Here is a 15831-nt window from a genome sequence, read left to right as displayed (position 1 = left end):
TATCCGTCGCCCAATAGTCTTCTTCCTCCGCCTCCTTCGTCTAAAGATTCTGTGGTTTCGAGCTCGCTTGATTTTGGGGATTCAACGATTGATACTTCCGAGAGGTATTCTGATTGCGGGTCGTTTCGTAGTACTTCGTTGGAGGATTTAATGAGCAGGACTGAAGCAGGGACTAGTAGTCCTCCAATGTCTTGTCACTCTGAGCCTTACGGAGGAGTACGGGATGATCCGAATGGGAATAATTTCGATACGGTTTCGACTAAATCGCTTCCCAATAACTCCTCTGTTTCTGCTTTCAATCTCACATTAGACCTACTGTCGTTGGATGACGTAAATAACACGGCAGAGGCAAATGATGTCCAAGACAAGAAGCGCGAAGATTCAAAGGTGGAGACTTTTGATCCTTGGGAGGCGTTGATGTTGAGAGATGATCCGAGTAAGAAGACAGAAACGATTCCGGAAGAATCTTTCATCTCCGAGGATCAGCGGGATTCAGGGAATTGGTTACTTGCGTTGGAAGAAAACGCTACACAAGTGCAGGATAATAACTCCATGGCGATAGTACCGTTCGGGTTAAATGATCCGATGCCTGCCTTTCAAGACGCAATGGATCAATACAATCCATTCTTGGAAGAACCAGTTGCACAGTTAGCTGCAGCCGGTGCAACCGGAGAACCAATAACCACGTTCAATCCCTTGGCTATGACAGAGTTTCAACCAGAACCGACGTTTCAGGTGAACGTTCCTGAAGATTTTGAGCCTTCTTCTACACCAACGTTTAAGGCCACGGGAATATTGCCGGTGAAGGGTGACCCATTTGCCGACCCATTCGAGAATTTTGGGTTTGGAGACACATTTTCAGAAAATGGAGGGGTGCATGAGCAATCTGTGTTGCAAGAACAGCAGTTATGGTTGCAGAACCAGAACAAGATCTTAGCCAAGCACTTGAATATATATAACACCGGCTGCTATCTTTAAGTTTCACTTCGGACTTCGGAGTCCAAAATATTAGTCAACAAGAAATAAAAACACGTTCTTCATTTATTTTACATATATTCAACTTTAAAATAGCAAATTACTAAAGAAAATTCAAATCAATAGTTGCCAAAACCTTCTTTGATATTAAATATTTTTTCGATCGAGGCTCCGTAAGAATGACGTGGGATATGATTGTGAGGATGTGTGAAGTAAATTTAAGCATATATCAGTTATTTAATCCTTTTTTCTTATGATAAAATATGAATATTAAGCACAAGAAAAGGTACCTTTCTCCAAATAGAAAGGAAGCAAGGAACATTAGTTTAACAAAATCCATCGCATTTTGCTTTTAATAAGTCTGTTTAAGAATTCGAAAGAGAAGAAAATATCTTAAGATTATATTTTGTGGCCAAAGAGGGAACCACGTGATCGAATATGAACTTCTCTCCGCATAAATGGGACAAGTTTATTTGATCTGATCTGACCGGTCAAAACATATGGGCTCAGGATACTTTAATATAGACGTGCATATAGAGATGTTTTAACCCTGGAAATGCGAGACTACCTAGCAGTTTCGCGATGGACGGACACAAAGAGGAGAACCCCCATTGGTCCATCAAAATCAATGCGAAAAAAGAATGAAAACTGTATCACAACTCAGAATACTTAGTGCAGATTTTTATTAAATTTAAAGGAAAGCAACATTACAATATCTGAATTAAAAAAAAAAATCTTATAGTTTGTGTTTAGTGTAGGCTTACTTAAAAACAAGAGAGTGTCCAAAGAAAGGTTGATTTAGTATAATAATACTTTCTCCGTTTCAAAATATAAGATGTTTTACAGAAGTTTTTGTTTCATAATATATGATGTTTTTAAGTTTCTATGCAATTTTTAGATTAGTTTAATATTTTATATTATGCACTATTGTTTTTGGTTAAAAGGAAAAACTTCTTAATCTGTCTGGTTTAGTTAAAACATACTATAATATTAATCTACACTTAAAAGTAAAAGTGAAGAAGGAAGAAAGGTGAAGTGGAAGATTAATCTACACTAAAAGTAAAAGGAAGAAAAAACGGGTCAAACGAATGAATCGTGCGAACCGAAGACTGATTTTCTATAGTTAACAGTTACTAAATTAAAAGGTCATGCATAGTAATCATGACTTTTATCATTAAAAGGTTGTTTACCTTTGCGTGTATATTTAGAGATTTATAATCCACAGTTAAACGTCAGATACTCAGATGCATACCAATAACTACAAATCTGATAAGACCTCTAGACTTTTATCAAAAATTTGTAAAGATCGTGCTAACTTTCTCTACTTCATTTTCTTTTGTTTTCACTTTGCTTATTAATCTGTTGCAATAGAAGCCAAACGATGGGTTGATTTCTTTTCTTCTTCTTTATTGAGTTGATTAACTTTTCTTTTGCTTTTGTTGTTGATTTAATACTCCACCATAATAACATCAAAAAGTGATCAGGCTTTTTGGTCTCGACCCGTAACATACTTTATTGAATTATGGTGGTGGGGTCCAAAAAGCCAAATAATTACTGTAGAATGATAACTCGTGGAGGTAACTCTCAAAAGCTCCTCCTCTCTTCTCTCTATCTGTCTATAAAAGCAACTCCTCTGATCATCATCAGATTTAGATCATCACACTTCAAAAGCAGCGTCACAACGTAAAGTATAAAAAACAAAAGAAAAGAGAGAGAGAGAAATGGAGAGTTTCCCGATCATCAATCTCGAGAAGCTTAATGGAGAAGAGAGAGCAATCACGATGGAACAAATCAAAGGCGCTTGTGAAAACTGGGGCTTTTTTGAGGTATCTATTTCACCTTTTCCTTACAAAGAATATATATATATATACAAAGCTGAAAGCTCAAACTAATGGAATTATTAAAACGGGTTTTTTTTTTCTAATGGTAATTAAAATACAAACAGTGTGTGAACCATGGGATTTCGCACGAGCTTTTGGACAAGGTGGAGAAGATGACCAAAGAACACTACAAGAAGTGTATGGAAGCGAGGTTCAAAGAATCCATTAAGAACAGAGGACTTGACTCTCTTCGCTCTGAAGTCAACGACGTTGACTGGGAATCCACTTTCTACCTTATGCACCTCCCCGTCTCTAATATCTCCGATGTCCCCGACCTCGACGACGATTACAGGTAATTTTTATTTTCTATACCGCTCCGTAATTTTACCTTAACCGGTTACAAGATCCCAGATTGGTACAAGTTACGTTACGTGACAACCTAAATATAATACGCTTATTTATTAATGAGTAAAACGACGCCGTATTTGTTTTTTTTATAACAGGACGTTGATGAAAGAGTTCGCCGGAAAGATAGAGAAGTTGTCGGAGGAGCTATTGGATCTGCTGTGCGAGAATCTTGGATTAGAAAAGGGTTATCTGAAGAAGGTGTTTTACGGTTCAAAAAGCCCCACTTTTGGAACCAAAGTCAGTAACTATCCACCTTGTCCCAAACCGGACCTAGTCAAGGGTCTCCGAGCCCACACCGACGCCGGCGGCATCATCCTCCTCTTCCAAGACGACAAAGTCAGTGGACTTCAGCTCCTTAAAGACGGCGACTGGGTCGATGTTCCTCCGGTTAGGCACTCAATCGTTGTTAATCTCGGTGATCAACTTGAGGTAACCAAACCGTACTAAACCGGACCAAATTGAATTTAGATTTCTGAAGATTAACATTTTGGAGTAATTAAACCAGGTGATAACCAATGGGAAGTACAAGAGCGTGGAACACAGAGTGATATCTCAGACAGACGGAGAAGGACGCATGTCGCTTGCATCATTCTACAATCCGGGAAGTGACTCTGTTATTTTCCCGGCGCCGGAGTTGATCGGGAAAGAACTGAAGAAGGAGAAGAAAGAGAATTATCCGAGGTTTGTGTTCGAAGATTACATGAAACTCTACTCTGCTGTCAAGTTTCAGGCCAAGGAACCGAGGTTTGAAGCCATGAAATCTATGGAAACAGCCGTGGCCAACAATAATGGACCATTGGCCACTGCCTGAATAAAGTTACTTTTACTCTATATAGTATATACTAATAAATATGGTCATTATATAATGTTATTAGAAACTTTATTTTTTTTAATAATGTTTATGTGGTATACGTCCTGTTGTACGTTTAATAAATGTTTGTTTATATATGGGAATTAATATTTCAGTTTATAGAGTTAATGTACTTGTTTTAATTCGTTTGTAGTTTATTAGTATTAAGGCAACTAATTAAATACAAGAATTGTGTTTATTACTAAAAAGGGTTTAGAGAAGATTAGTAATCTTTTTCCTAGAACAATAAAAACCTAAGAAGCTGAGTGATACTAATGTGCGTCAATATAACACTCATAACAACCAGAGGAATGCTCAAATCCGGGGGGCAACCAAAACATGGAAGGCTCAAAGTGACCAAGATGAAGAGCAGATTCAAAACATGTAACAGCATCATTGACTTTTTGGTAACCAGTTCCTTTACGTCGTCTTCATTTTCTTTCCACTCTCCACACATATCCTCTCTCCTTCGACATCGTCAAGTTTCGAGAAAGAGCCAATGGTCTGATCATATCCCTCTTCACTCTTCTTACACTCGTCCCAAAGAGTGCGCAGCATCTCTCTTGCATTCCCACCATACATCTCCGAATAGACTCTAACGTATGCCTTTGCCATTTCTCTCTCTAGTTTGAGTCCTTCGTCACCAACCCACATTCTCATGAACTTATGCATCGCCTTTACATCGGGTACCGCAGCATATGCCTTCAAAACATGGTTTGCAGTGACATTGTCGGGTTTCACTTTGTTGTCTTCCACCGTCTCATACAATAGCTTATACCGACCATGTTTGGTTTTCCTAGCTGGCTGTAAAGTGAAATCATCGAGTTGAACGGTGAAGGATTTGAGAGTAGTCCGAGTTCTCTCATCTTCTTGAAAGTGGACTCGGACTTTTCCAGTGTTTTCTCATATTTCGTGTACAAGGTCAAGAGCGTGGCGTAAATAGGGGTGCTTTTGAAAAACTTCTCTGCTTCTTCCAAACCCAACACTGACTCAATTAGATGAAGACGAGCTGCATAATCTTTCGCAAGAAGAGTACACACCTTTTTTTCAACCGTCCTTTTTGATGCCTAGTAATATCACAACCAAGAGCACACAATTTGGTTTTAACAGTACCATTAATAAGATTTAAGGTACACAGATTGAAAGATCAGGTTTTATATAAAAAGAACCTCGAGTTCTTGAGAGAATCGACTAGTATCTGGGAGACTCTTGATGAGCAACTGTTTCTCCTGTTGCTGCCATTGATTGAGCAAGGGTTGCGAAGAATGTAAAGGCACTTTGATCCGAACCTGCAGAGTTTGGCTCCTTGCCTCTGGTGGCCATAGGGTTGTGTACCAAAGGAACAAAGAACTCTTGTAACCGAAAGCATGAATGCGCTGTGCGTGTTGTTGAAAAATCGGAGTCATGCTTTTTTTAGTTAAAGTTATAAATGATTGATAACACTCCACTGAGGAGTACTGTTTCCAAATTCATGACCCAACAACTATCTCACTTATAGCTAAAATTGCTAGTGGCCTTTGCCCTTTGGCCTAGTTAGGTACCTGGTTTCATATTCGTGACTTAACAACTTTTCTCACGCATTTAGCATGTCTTTTACAATAGAAATAATAAATGATTAATTCCGTAGATGATATATAGTACAAAAATTAGTCTACTATGAACAAATTATTTACAAACTGATGGTAGTACTCATTTATTCACGAGAGTACTATGAACAAATTATTTACATACTGATGGTAGTACTCATGTATTCACGAGAGTACTATGAACAAATTACTTACATACTGATGGTAGTACTCATGTGTATTCACGAGAGTACTATGAACAAATTATTTACATACTAATGGTAGTAATCATGTTCTGATGAAATGAAATATAAGTATGATCGGGAGTCCGTTAAGCAACATTTGGGATAACCCAAGAAAATATATAAAAAACTTCCTAGCTACGTACACAAACCTCCTCTATAATTTACTTTGTATACGTATTTTATCTACCTTCTTAGTAGTGCTTACACTGAGCAATAGTGGAAGAAAAAAGAGTAAAATCAATTTTATCATAAAGAAAATTAAACCTTTCTTTTTTTTTTCTCGAAAAATTTATTATTGATTCCAGGGAAAGGTAAAGAAAGAGAAGAATGATTCCTCCTCTGGAACTGTAATATGATTAATCTCTTCTTTTGATTTGCCTTTTAATCCGAAGATATGTAGCTTCACTGTTGTTTACCTGATGGAACAAGAGAAAGACATAGGAATATGATTGAAGCTTGAAACATCGAATGTCTCCATGAATCTTTGATCTGAAACTCTTGCTTTTGCTGCTGCAAATCGCTGGTACTCGTCGAATATCGATGTCAAACACCATTGCTGGAGTTTTCTCAAGCACCCTACTAGACAACCAGTCCTATGCTGCAAATTCCAGATTCCCACTTTTAAAATTTCATATTTTTGACTTCAATGGTGGAGCCAAAAGATAACTTTTTAAGGATTGGAGAGAAAATATTACCTTGCCTCGCTTACAATGAATCAGAACAGGATGGTTTTTCTCATCTGATGAATTTAAAATGAAGATGTTGGTAAGGAACGAGTTAGAGAATTAAAAAGCATAAAAAATAAGTGTGTGTTCTATATGATTCATACTTACCTAGAAGCAATTTGAGTGCCATGCGGATTTTGTGGTCTGGAATATTCACAAATGGCTCCTGAAAACAAAAGAAAAAAAAGTGGCATCTTTTTTTAGAATTGTAAGATTATATGTCAAAAGAGTCTAAATTAAGCAGATTAGGATAAGATAAGGCAAATTAGTAGGCAAGGTTCATACACAAGCAACGTGGAGAGAGACAACCATGTAAAGATTCATCAACAGGACAAAATCTACAAGTTATGAAGCATTTCATATGTGATACCTTTTACTGGTTGCGTACTGAGAGAAAGATTCCTAACTTTTTCTATTAAAAAGTTATCCCCACACACAACAACAACAACAACACGGAATCAACACAAAGGTCAATTGTAAGACGAATCTATGGGAAAGATAAAGCTTAGCAAGCCAAGAATATCAACGATAAAGGTTTCCTATCAAGATCATAGCTGTCACATTAAGCATAAAGAATCTGATCCAGAAACAAAAACCAAAGTCAATGAGATCCAACAATGTGAATGTGGAATATAGTTTCCAAAGTCCTTCAAATAAAATCATTACAACAGGAAGAGAAAGCCACTTTAGTTTTTCTTCTTTAGTGTAAAAGCAAAATAAGGGAACTATGGTCGGAAGCATCTAAACGACTCCCCACATAAAGAATCTCAGTAGAAGAAACATGAGACTATCCTAGGAGTAGAATCTGCAGGGCAAGGTGGATTCTGTGGGGAAGAGAATGATAGCTACCGCATACCAGAGCAAGCATATTTACTTTCAACCCCTCTTTTCAATTATCAAGATTCTAAATCAACTCAAGTTAGGTTCGTACCAATCTCTTCAGAGAAATAAAATGTTTTGGCTTCTTATTAGTGATACTGAAGATTTTGGGACTAAACACATCTACATAACTCGTGAGGGTATTAAGTTCAAGACTCTATGTTAAAGTTCAAGACCAACGTTTGCCCAAACATAAGCCACTAAAACATAGAAAAGGAAAGTAACTAAAGGTAGGTATTAAACAACAGTAACCGACCTAAAACGTAAGCATCCATCAGTTTCCCAACAATTCCTAACCTTATCTAGATTTCAAACCTTACAGCTAATATGGACACTTTCACGATCAACAAGTTTTTACCATTAAAAAAAAAAGAGGTTAACTTGCGCACCATCAAGAAACGCTTTTGCTGATGTATGATTTCATAAGATATCATATCTGTATATAAAAAAAAGGTGCACACTCAAATAACATGAACCAAGAAAACAATATAAACAGAAAGTAAGCTTTTTGAGTAGTGGATCGTTGACAACACTTGCAACAAACAAGCAGCTCAGCAAAATTTTGTTTGACGTAGTCCATAATCTAATTTTATAAAATAGTTAGAGACTATAAAGGAGCAAGTGGTAACAGTTACTGAAGGGGCAGAAAAACAAAGAGTGGGACCAAAGCAGTGGAGGTCAAGAGAGACGGAAAGAGCCAAAGAGGCAAGACAATAAAAGAAAGATGTGTTCTTTTCTGGTATATATAATAACTCATTATAATAAAATATGGCTTGGAACAAAGTGCCCATGAAGGATCAAAATTCAGGACACACAAACCGTTTTAGTAGTCTCAAGTAACAACAACAATGAGACAGGACTTTAAGAACAATTAGGCAACAAATTGAATGAACTTTGACATATTCAACAAATAGTATTGAGTTTCAGTTAATAAGTTAGTTAATATAAGTATATATATATACCAAAGTTTTCGAAAGTCCATTAGTAGTTAATGAACCCTCTTTGTAATGCTTAGAACTCCATAAATGCAACCAAATCTCGTTGTCTAAGTCAGGAACACATGCAACAAGATATTAATTTTTTCAATTCAGAGAATTCTCCTAGTGAAGTAGGTCTGATCATCCATCCCGGGAAATATCCAAGTAGGAAATTTTAGAAATCACAGAACAAGCCATATCAGGTATAAGAGCAATAAAAAAAAAAACAGAGACTTCAAGAACAGAGAGAGAGAGAGAGAGAGGAGAAGAAGGAAGCTTACCTTATTGCCTTCAATGCCAAACTGGAAAAGCCTAATTCCATTGGATTTAAGGAAGTGGAGATTGGTCTCTGGGTAAGGCTCAGGACACAAGTATCTACAGCAAAATTCGAAAACAAAAACCTAAAATTAGCAATTCGGAAGCTTGATATACATATAGAAAAAAAGAATGTAGAAGGAGTTAAATTATAAATATACATGATTGAGCGGAGGCCAAGAGTCTGGAGAAAGGAGAAGTTAGCTGAATCAGGGAATCCAGAACGGAATATACCGTTATCGACCATGGAGAAGTTGAGCGGCGGAATTAGGTTAAGTTCTTCGCCGGAGACAACTCGAAACGTATCATCAGCTTCACCGTCATCCGGAGACTGAAACCGGTTTCTGTCAAACTCCGAAACCTCGATCGTGCGGCAGACAGCTTCTTCACCATTCTCCTCCTCCTCCGTAGGAGTAGTAGTCATCATCTTCTTCTCCACTAGCTTCATATTCTGAATTGGGAATTCTGAAAAAAAAAAAAGGTTGAATCTTTTAGGGGTGAGATGGTCGTTACGTAGCGGCGAGCTTTGGGGTTTTATATAGACTCGCTCCCTCTTTGTGACTGTTATTAAAATCTCTAACAACGAAAAAAAAGAACGCAACATGATGATGGTCCAAGACTCGTTATTTATTTTACATTTTTTTCCTTTTTTTATTTTAAAAAGAAATTATGACTTTTTTAAATTTTCTATAAAGGTTTTCCGTTTATAATTTTTTTTATTGTCGTCAATTTCGTTTACAATCTGTTTAGTGTAACAAAAAAAAAAAAAAAAACAATTACATATATGATCCAAAGGGACACGTCGAAACCAAAGAATCCAATATTTGAGAACAGTTGTGTATATATTTTAGTCAAGTTGAGAGAGCTGAAAATAATATACGGAAAATCTATGTAATACACGAAGGTGTAAACGGTCTATTCATCTTAGTTGTACATGACATGCTACTACAATTCATCAAAGCACACTAACGATTGATGATATTATAATCTAATTGTAATTCCTAAATTAATTAACAACAAAAAACAAACAAACTATTTTGACATTTTCAAGGACAGTTGAAAAAAGTAAACAAATGAGAAGCTTATATTATGACTTGCAAAATTTGAGTATGATGATTAATAATTATTTTATTTTTTGTTTGCTGATTGTTAAGTACTTGAAAGAAAAAAAGGAAAGCACTTGTTAAGGCTGGAAACTTAACTTGTCATAATTGTGGAACCTTTGGTCTTACGTACACGACCATCTTATTCAGAGAAATCAGTCTCATTTTAAACATATCAACTTTCACAAATCGAACCTAGAATAATTTTTTTTAACTCTTTTTCACCAATATTTAAAGTTTCTGATATATTTATTTGTAAACAAAAAAGTCAATCATTGAAATTAATAAACATTCGAAGAAAAAAGAACCGAAGAGAGATAGATTCCATCCAAGCACAAAGATATATAAAGAAACAAAAAAAAAAAAAAAAGAGATCAGAGAGATTCAAACGGACAAAGAGTCTCTCCTCTGCAAAGTGCGACGAACGATCATCACTAATCTGAGTCATGTGGCAGTCATAAACGCACCTTTTATATTAGATTTAAGGAATGTATAAAGTTTACGATGGAAGTATAATTAATTAGATGTGTTATTGTCTATTAACATAACAAAAAAAAAACGAAATAATGCGAAAAGAAACCACATGACGACAAATACATTATTAGAATCCACGTTACATCTCTTTGTCTTCCACATTACACTTTTCTTCTCTAAAATAATAAACTAGCTAATAGACATAATTTCTTTTTTGATGTCCTACACTGGACTTTAATTGGATAAAATACTCCAGAAAAATACAAAATGCACCAAATAATTTATTTTCTCAAAGAAAAACAAAAAAAAGGTACATTCCAAGGAATATACCCTTTGTGATTCTGAACTCTCTCAAGGATTTATTTGCGCCGCGAGCACTCCGCCACGTACGAAAGCCTTTTTGATGCCGTCAAAAGGACTTACCCTAAAAAGAACGTACGGAAAAATAAATATCATAGTTCTGAGAATTTGTTTTCGATTTCCAAAATATCATATTGCCTTCAATTTTTTTTTTTTTTTTGTAAATCTGTTTTAACTATTGAAAATAGTTCTAGTTAATTTTATTGCAATTAGAGCCAGTCGCATATAATTAAACTATCCAGGTTCATGTTGTATATTCTAGTAACACTTTTTACTTTTTAGTTTAAGACTTCAAAACTGAATATCGATCGTTCATGTTTTCTTATTTGGGGCACAATATTGTAGCAGAGATGAAGTGATCAATTTTGTAGAATTTGTGTACCTAGTAAGAATGTTTCTATCTGAAATCTGATTCAAAAAAAAAAAAAAAATGTCTCTATCTGCATGCATGGTTCATGATTTCAATGGCTAAATATATGCATGGTTCATGGATATTCTCTCTTCCTGGTTTTCATGATTTCGACAAGAATGATATTATTATATAGTATAAAACTCAGAGAACATTTTGGAACAATTGAGATAATTAAGTCATAACGACGACGCATGATTCATGATTGATATACCACTGTTTTAAGTTATAACGAATGGACGAACGTCATCAACAGAATCAGTATGTCTCGTTTATTTTTATAAAATTTAAATTATTTGGTTACATAATTTTAATATTTGACATATATATGCGTACGTGATCGGCCTCGATACCAATGCCCCATTCAGAAGTTGCGTATCAAAATGCAAAAGGATGACCTTTGAATTAACAAACAATGAAACAACACAATTAGAAAACCGTTCACGAGAGACTGAGTAGTCGGCACATTTTCAATTGACATTGTTTGGGAGTTGTTAATTTAGCTCTGCATGCATCTAAGTCACCGATTTTGACTCAAAAAAATTCATCAATTATTGTCGTGTTTTCCATATGATGGAGATTTCATATTTTGTTTTGTTCAATATGCATATGAACTATTTTATCGATGATCAAAGTCGTGACTTCTTTCTCTTGGCCCCACATTGCTAGACATATTATTGGTCCATAGGTTTTATTTATTATGTCTGATATTTTAGTTTAATACGATCAGTTCGAAAACTTATCAACTAATAACTGTTAAAATTGACAATAGTTCTCACTTCAAAATTTTAAGGTGTTTTACCATCAATCGTATAGGTTAACATATTAAACAAAGGAAATATTTCAGTGGAAACAAAAATAGTAAAAACAATTTTTATTCTATTTTTTTCGTTGAAATAAAAATTATTTTGTTATATATTTTCGAAACATAATATTATTTGCACTTCGGAAATGTAACATGGTTATCAGAATTTTTCTTTCAAATACATCATGTTGTAGAACATCATGATTTCATTACATAAAAAAAAAGAGGCAGTTTTTTTTTTAATAAGAAAAAAGCCCAACATACTGGACATTAGCCCAGTGCAAGTCATACATGGTCGATTTCAGAAAACGTAAGATTGTGCAAAACAGACCCAGTAGTATTCATTTACCCTACAAGGCCCATTTTTCGGAGCAACCGACGAAAAAGAGGAAGAGAGAGAATGAATGATGCGGAAACTTGAAGTCATAGGAAACTATAAAAAAAAGGAGAGTCAAAGATATGATATTTTTTTTCCTTTTACTGTTTTTTTTTATAACTTTTTTTTTTTTTTTTTTTTTGTTTATTTTTGTTGTTGACTAACGTGGAAAAGTAGTAGTATTTGGAAGGGTCAAACAGATAGATAGATAGAGAATGCAGGGACACTAATGTCATTTCGTGTACATGCAGACTTCATTAACCCCCCCCGTACACGAGGAGAGAGAGAAGAGGGCAAAAGAAGACTATCTCTCTCTCTCGCTCTCATTACTTTTGCTTACTTACTTGGCACTCTTTAATTAATTTTCTTTCCTTTTTCACATTGGAAAACACACAGAAGACATCGGAAGATAGAAAAAAAAAAAAGGGAAAATACAAAATACAAAGATCCGAAAATTTTCCTCTCAAGAAAAAAATATCTCCTCTCTTAAGCAAGAAGAGTCTCTCTCTATGGGCAGCAAGAAATAAATACACAAACTAACAAATAGTGTGAAAAGGAAGCAAATTTACTTACATTTGGGAAATCCATTTTTAGCATTTAAATTTCCCCACTGGATCTGTTCCAACCAGCGATCTCTTTGTGGAAAAAAATTGAATCTTTTTTTTTTTTTTTTTTTCTTCTATCTATCTACCTCTCTGTTCTTCTTCCCTTGTGGTGTCATTTCTTACCCAGAAAAAAAAAAAAAAAGCATAACAAAAGTTTGTTTCTTTCGATGATCGTAACACTTCATCTGTGATTTTTTGTTCATCGTGATCATCGTCTTACATGCGACCCATGTCAGACACTCAGCTTGTTCAAAGCTCTCTTGTCTCGATTCGATCTTCCGACTTTAATATCGAAGGTTAGTTCCTTATCTTTCAGAGATCTGACTTATTATATGATCCCGTTTTTTTTTTTTCCGTAATGCCTTTCAAGAGATCATCGTTAATAACTCTCATTGTGATTTCAACAAAAGTTTCTTTAGCATTTTTGATAATTTTATTGATCTCTTTATGAGTTTTTGTTTACGTTTCTGTTTGCTTTTTAATATCCTAGTGATCCAAGTTTGGAGATTTATCAAAAATCATCTGATGACTTTCTTCTTGCTGTTGTTGGTATGATGATCTTGTAGATGCCTTTAAGAAGATGAAAGTAAATGATGATGGCGTGGCCGAATCGAATCCGTATCCGGATCGTCCCGGTGAAAAAGATTGCCAATTTTATTTAAGAACTGGTCTGTGTGGCTATGGAAGCAGTTGCCGTTACAATCATCCTACCAATCTTCCACAGGTGAGAGAGAGACAGAACACACAATTATTAATCTATCTATTTTGACTGAGTCTACGTTTGCAATTTTTCCTCTTGTTTTTTTAGTATTTTGCCTCATGGCTTCTTGTTATTGCTTTGAAAACATCTTGATAGGGTAATAATGCTTATTACAAGGAGGCGCTCCCGGAGAGAATTGGACAGCCCGATTGTGAGGTGCACTCTCTTGGGACAACTTCTTGATTAATTCGAATGGTTGTTGTTTGGATTACTGCATTGTAGAGACTAGAGAGTAATAAAGGAAACGAGAATTTGTTTAGACTTAAGCTTCTCGTCCATCTTGCTAAAGTAAGAGAACTTATTCTTGTTTATTACTTTGCTTTAAGAGGTAACAAGAATCTACATTGAATTCACTGCAGAACATTTTCCTCTTGTCTGGTTTTAGTCTTTCCTTGATTTGAAAGATAAGAAAATGAACTGAATTGTTTACTTTCCCTCAAAGATGTTTACTAAACAACTTTCTTTTCAATTTCGTTTTTAGTATTTTCTGAAGACAGGAGCTTGTAAGTACGGTTCAACTTGTAAATATCATCACCCAAAGGACAGGAATGGTGCAGAACCTGTATTGTTCAATGTTATTGGTTTACCAATGCGTCAGGTAATTTCGTAGCGGTTGCTTTTATCTTATTTTATTTTACTGAATGTGGAAGATTAACTTGAGTTTCTTCTCCAGGGTGAGAAGCCATGTCCATATTACCTGCGAACGGGAACTTGCAGATTCGGAGTTGCTTGCAGATTCCACCATCCTCAACCTGATAATGGACATTCTACTGCATATGGAATGCCTAGCTTACCTTCTACAGGTTTACAATATGCTAGTGGATTAACAATGATGTCTACATATGGAACTTTGCCTCGTCCACAAGTTCCTCAGTCCTATGTTCCAATCATGATATCACCCTCTCAAGGCCTTTTCCCTCCCCAAGGCTGGGGCACTTACATGGTGAGTCTGAATAGAAGCTGCCAATAACGGATTAATTCTGCTTGTAGCAAATTTGACTTCCCTTCAGAAACTCTTACTATTGATATCACATGTTATGAGTTTTTGTTATGTTGCAGGCTGCACCTAACCCCATGTATAATGTGAAGAACCAACCTTATTACTCTGGTTCTAGTGCATCTGTGCCCGTGGCTATGGCATTGAACCGTGGTTTGCCTGAAAGTTCTGATCGACCAGAATGTAGGTTTTTTATGAACACCGGGACATGTAAATACGGAGACGATTGCAAATACAATCACCCCGGAGTAAGGATTTCACCACCACCACCAAGTCTTATAAACCCTTTTGTTCTTCCAGCGAGACCTGTAAGTCTATTGCTCAACTGATCGAAGAGCTTTTTTTGGTTACAAAAAGATGTGGTATCTGACAGATCATACGTACTAATGAGCCACTGTTCTGCTTTTTGGCTATCCAGGGACAACCAGCTTGTGGCAACTTCAGGTCCTATGGATTCTGCAAGTTCGGACCAAATTGCAAATTCGACCACCCGGTGCTGCCATATCCCGGCTTGACCATGTCTTCGTCTCTGGCTACTCCATATGCTTCACCTGTCTTAACCCATCACAGGATCTCACCACCGCCAAGCCGCTCTGATTCAAAGTCTCTCTCTAATGGTAAACCGGACTATGATTCTGAACAATTGAATAACTCAGAAGTACATGATTTGTCTGAGAAGTCGTCATCAACATAAGCATGATTCATCATGATCACAGCATTGCTCATCAGCGATATGGCTGAACCACCCCCATTCAGGCTTCTTAAGATCTCAGTGATCTCTCTTTCTCTCTGTTAATTTTTTTTTTTTTTTGTGGAAGAGAAAGGGTGGCGAAAAGTGTTTCTCTTTTTTTTTTCATTTATTTTGGCTTCTTTTTCTTTGGAGATGATGGCCATGGCTCTGAAAACAATATAGGATGTTAAAACTCTTCTGTTTTTGACTCTGTTAATATATTTTACATCGGAGAAAATAGACCCACAAGTCACACCGAGCTCTTTTATTAATGATAGAAGTCTAAAGTAAGTTGTTAACAATATAGGATGTTCAAACTCTTCTGCTATTTTTGTATTTTGTTATTCTCAAGTGTTAATTGAAAGTTGAAACTATCAGTTATGACAAATGTACTACATTAACAACTTTTAAAATTTTGATAAGTTGATAAGATTACATGTAATTAGGAAAGAA

The 15831-nt window shown here is 35.7% G+C and overlaps 4 protein-coding genes and 1 pseudogene across 6 annotated transcripts; 3 read left to right on the top strand and 2 right to left on the bottom strand.

Moving 5' to 3' along the window:
* The first annotated feature begins 150 nt into the window (after positions 1-150).
* Positions 151-1120, top strand: LOC147946499 (clathrin coat assembly protein AP180 pseudogene; annotated as a pseudogene). The gene has a single exon (XR_015588248.1). The product of XR_015588248.1 is annotated as a clathrin coat assembly protein AP180 pseudogene (transcript).
* Positions 1121-2492: 1372 nt separating this feature from the next.
* On the top strand, positions 2493-4173 carry LOC104762852 (1-aminocyclopropane-1-carboxylate oxidase 4). The gene is made up of 4 exons (XM_010486251.3): positions 2493-2801; positions 2921-3147; positions 3299-3632; positions 3709-4173. The coding sequence occupies exons 1-4, from the start codon at positions 2697-2699 to the stop codon at positions 4012-4014; spliced, it is 972 nt and encodes a 323-aa protein (XP_010484553.1). The 5' UTR covers positions 2493-2696; the 3' UTR covers positions 4015-4173.
* Positions 4174-4187: 14 nt separating this feature from the next.
* Positions 4188-5592, bottom strand: LOC104762845 (putative pentatricopeptide repeat-containing protein At1g43010). Its single transcript, XM_010486240.3, has 2 exons — positions 5223-5592; positions 4188-5120 (listed from the first exon to the last, which is right to left on the bottom strand). Exons 1-2 carry the CDS (start codon positions 5457-5459, stop codon positions 4791-4793), a joined length of 567 nt encoding a protein of 188 aa, XP_010484542.1. The 5' UTR covers positions 5460-5592; the 3' UTR covers positions 4188-4790.
* Positions 5593-5949: 357 nt separating this feature from the next.
* On the bottom strand, positions 5950-10164 carry LOC104762842 (inositol diphosphatase DSP1). The gene is made up of 5 exons (XM_010486239.3): positions 8921-10164; positions 8726-8819; positions 6697-6754; positions 6559-6602; positions 5950-6461 (listed from the first exon to the last, which is right to left on the bottom strand). The coding sequence occupies exons 1-5, from the start codon at positions 9361-9363 to the stop codon at positions 6276-6278; spliced, it is 825 nt and encodes a 274-aa protein (XP_010484541.2). The 5' UTR covers positions 9364-10164; the 3' UTR covers positions 5950-6275.
* A 2404-nt stretch (positions 10165-12568) lies between these two features.
* LOC104762827 (zinc finger CCCH domain-containing protein 3) lies at positions 12569-15616 on the top strand. 2 transcript variants are annotated; one of them, XM_010486221.3, is made up of 7 exons: positions 12569-13187; positions 13458-13615; positions 13748-13807; positions 14133-14249; positions 14325-14594; positions 14711-14956; positions 15067-15616. In XM_010486221.3, the coding sequence occupies exons 1-7, from the start codon at positions 13112-13114 to the stop codon at positions 15340-15342; spliced, it is 1203 nt and encodes a 400-aa protein (XP_010484523.1). In that variant the 5' UTR covers positions 12569-13111; the 3' UTR covers positions 15343-15616. The 2 variants fall into 2 exon arrangements, with proteins under 2 accessions (XP_010484523.1, XP_087364051.1); XM_087507925.1 differs by having other exon boundaries at positions 12841-13187; positions 13748-13939.
* The last annotated feature ends 215 nt before the right edge of the window (positions 15617-15831 follow it).

This window comes from Camelina sativa, chromosome 3 (genome assembly GCF_030686135.1).
Source record: "Camelina sativa cultivar CO46 ecotype springtype chromosome 3, ASM3068613v1".
NCBI classification, from domain to species: domain Eukaryota; kingdom Viridiplantae; phylum Streptophyta; class Magnoliopsida; order Brassicales; family Brassicaceae; genus Camelina; species Camelina sativa.
Note: the sequence above shows the minus strand (reverse complement) of the source record. Positions and strands in the feature narration are given on the sequence as shown.

Coding starts and splice junctions, on each gene's coding strand:
- LOC104762827 (XM_010486221.3), top strand. CDS start 13,112: ATGCGACCCATGTCAGACACTCAGCTTGTTCAAAGCTCTCTTGTCTCG. Junction 13,616..13,747: donor ATCCTACCAATCTTCCACAG/GTGAGAGAGAGA, acceptor ACATCTTGATAG/GGTAATAATGCTTATTACAA. Junction 13,808..14,132: donor TTGGACAGCCCGATTGTGAG/GTGCACTCTCTT, acceptor TTTCGTTTTTAG/TATTTTCTGAAGACAGGAGC.
- LOC104762845 (XM_010486240.3), bottom strand. CDS start 5,459: ATGACTCCGATTTTTCAACAACACGCACAGCGCATTCATGCTTTCGGT. Junction 5,121..5,222: donor GATTCTCTCAAGAACTCGAG/GTTCTTTTTATA, acceptor TGATATTACTAG/GCATCAAAAAGGACGGTTGA.
- LOC104762842 (XM_010486239.3), bottom strand. CDS start 9,363: ATGTTGCGTTCTTTTTTTTCGTTGTTAGAGATTTTAATAACAGTCACA. Junction 8,820..8,920: donor CTTGGCCTCCGCTCAATCAT/GTATATTTATAA, acceptor ATTTTGCTGTAG/ATACTTGTGTCCTGAGCCTT. Junction 6,603..6,696: donor GGCACTCAAATTGCTTCTAG/GTAAGTATGAAT, acceptor TAAATTCATCAG/ATGAGAAAAACCATCCTGTT.
- LOC104762852 (XM_010486251.3), top strand. CDS start 2,697: ATGGAGAGTTTCCCGATCATCAATCTCGAGAAGCTTAATGGAGAAGAG. Junction 2,802..2,920: donor AAAACTGGGGCTTTTTTGAG/GTATCTATTTCA, acceptor AAATACAAACAG/TGTGTGAACCATGGGATTTC. Junction 3,633..3,708: donor ATCTCGGTGATCAACTTGAG/GTAACCAAACCG, acceptor TAATTAAACCAG/GTGATAACCAATGGGAAGTA.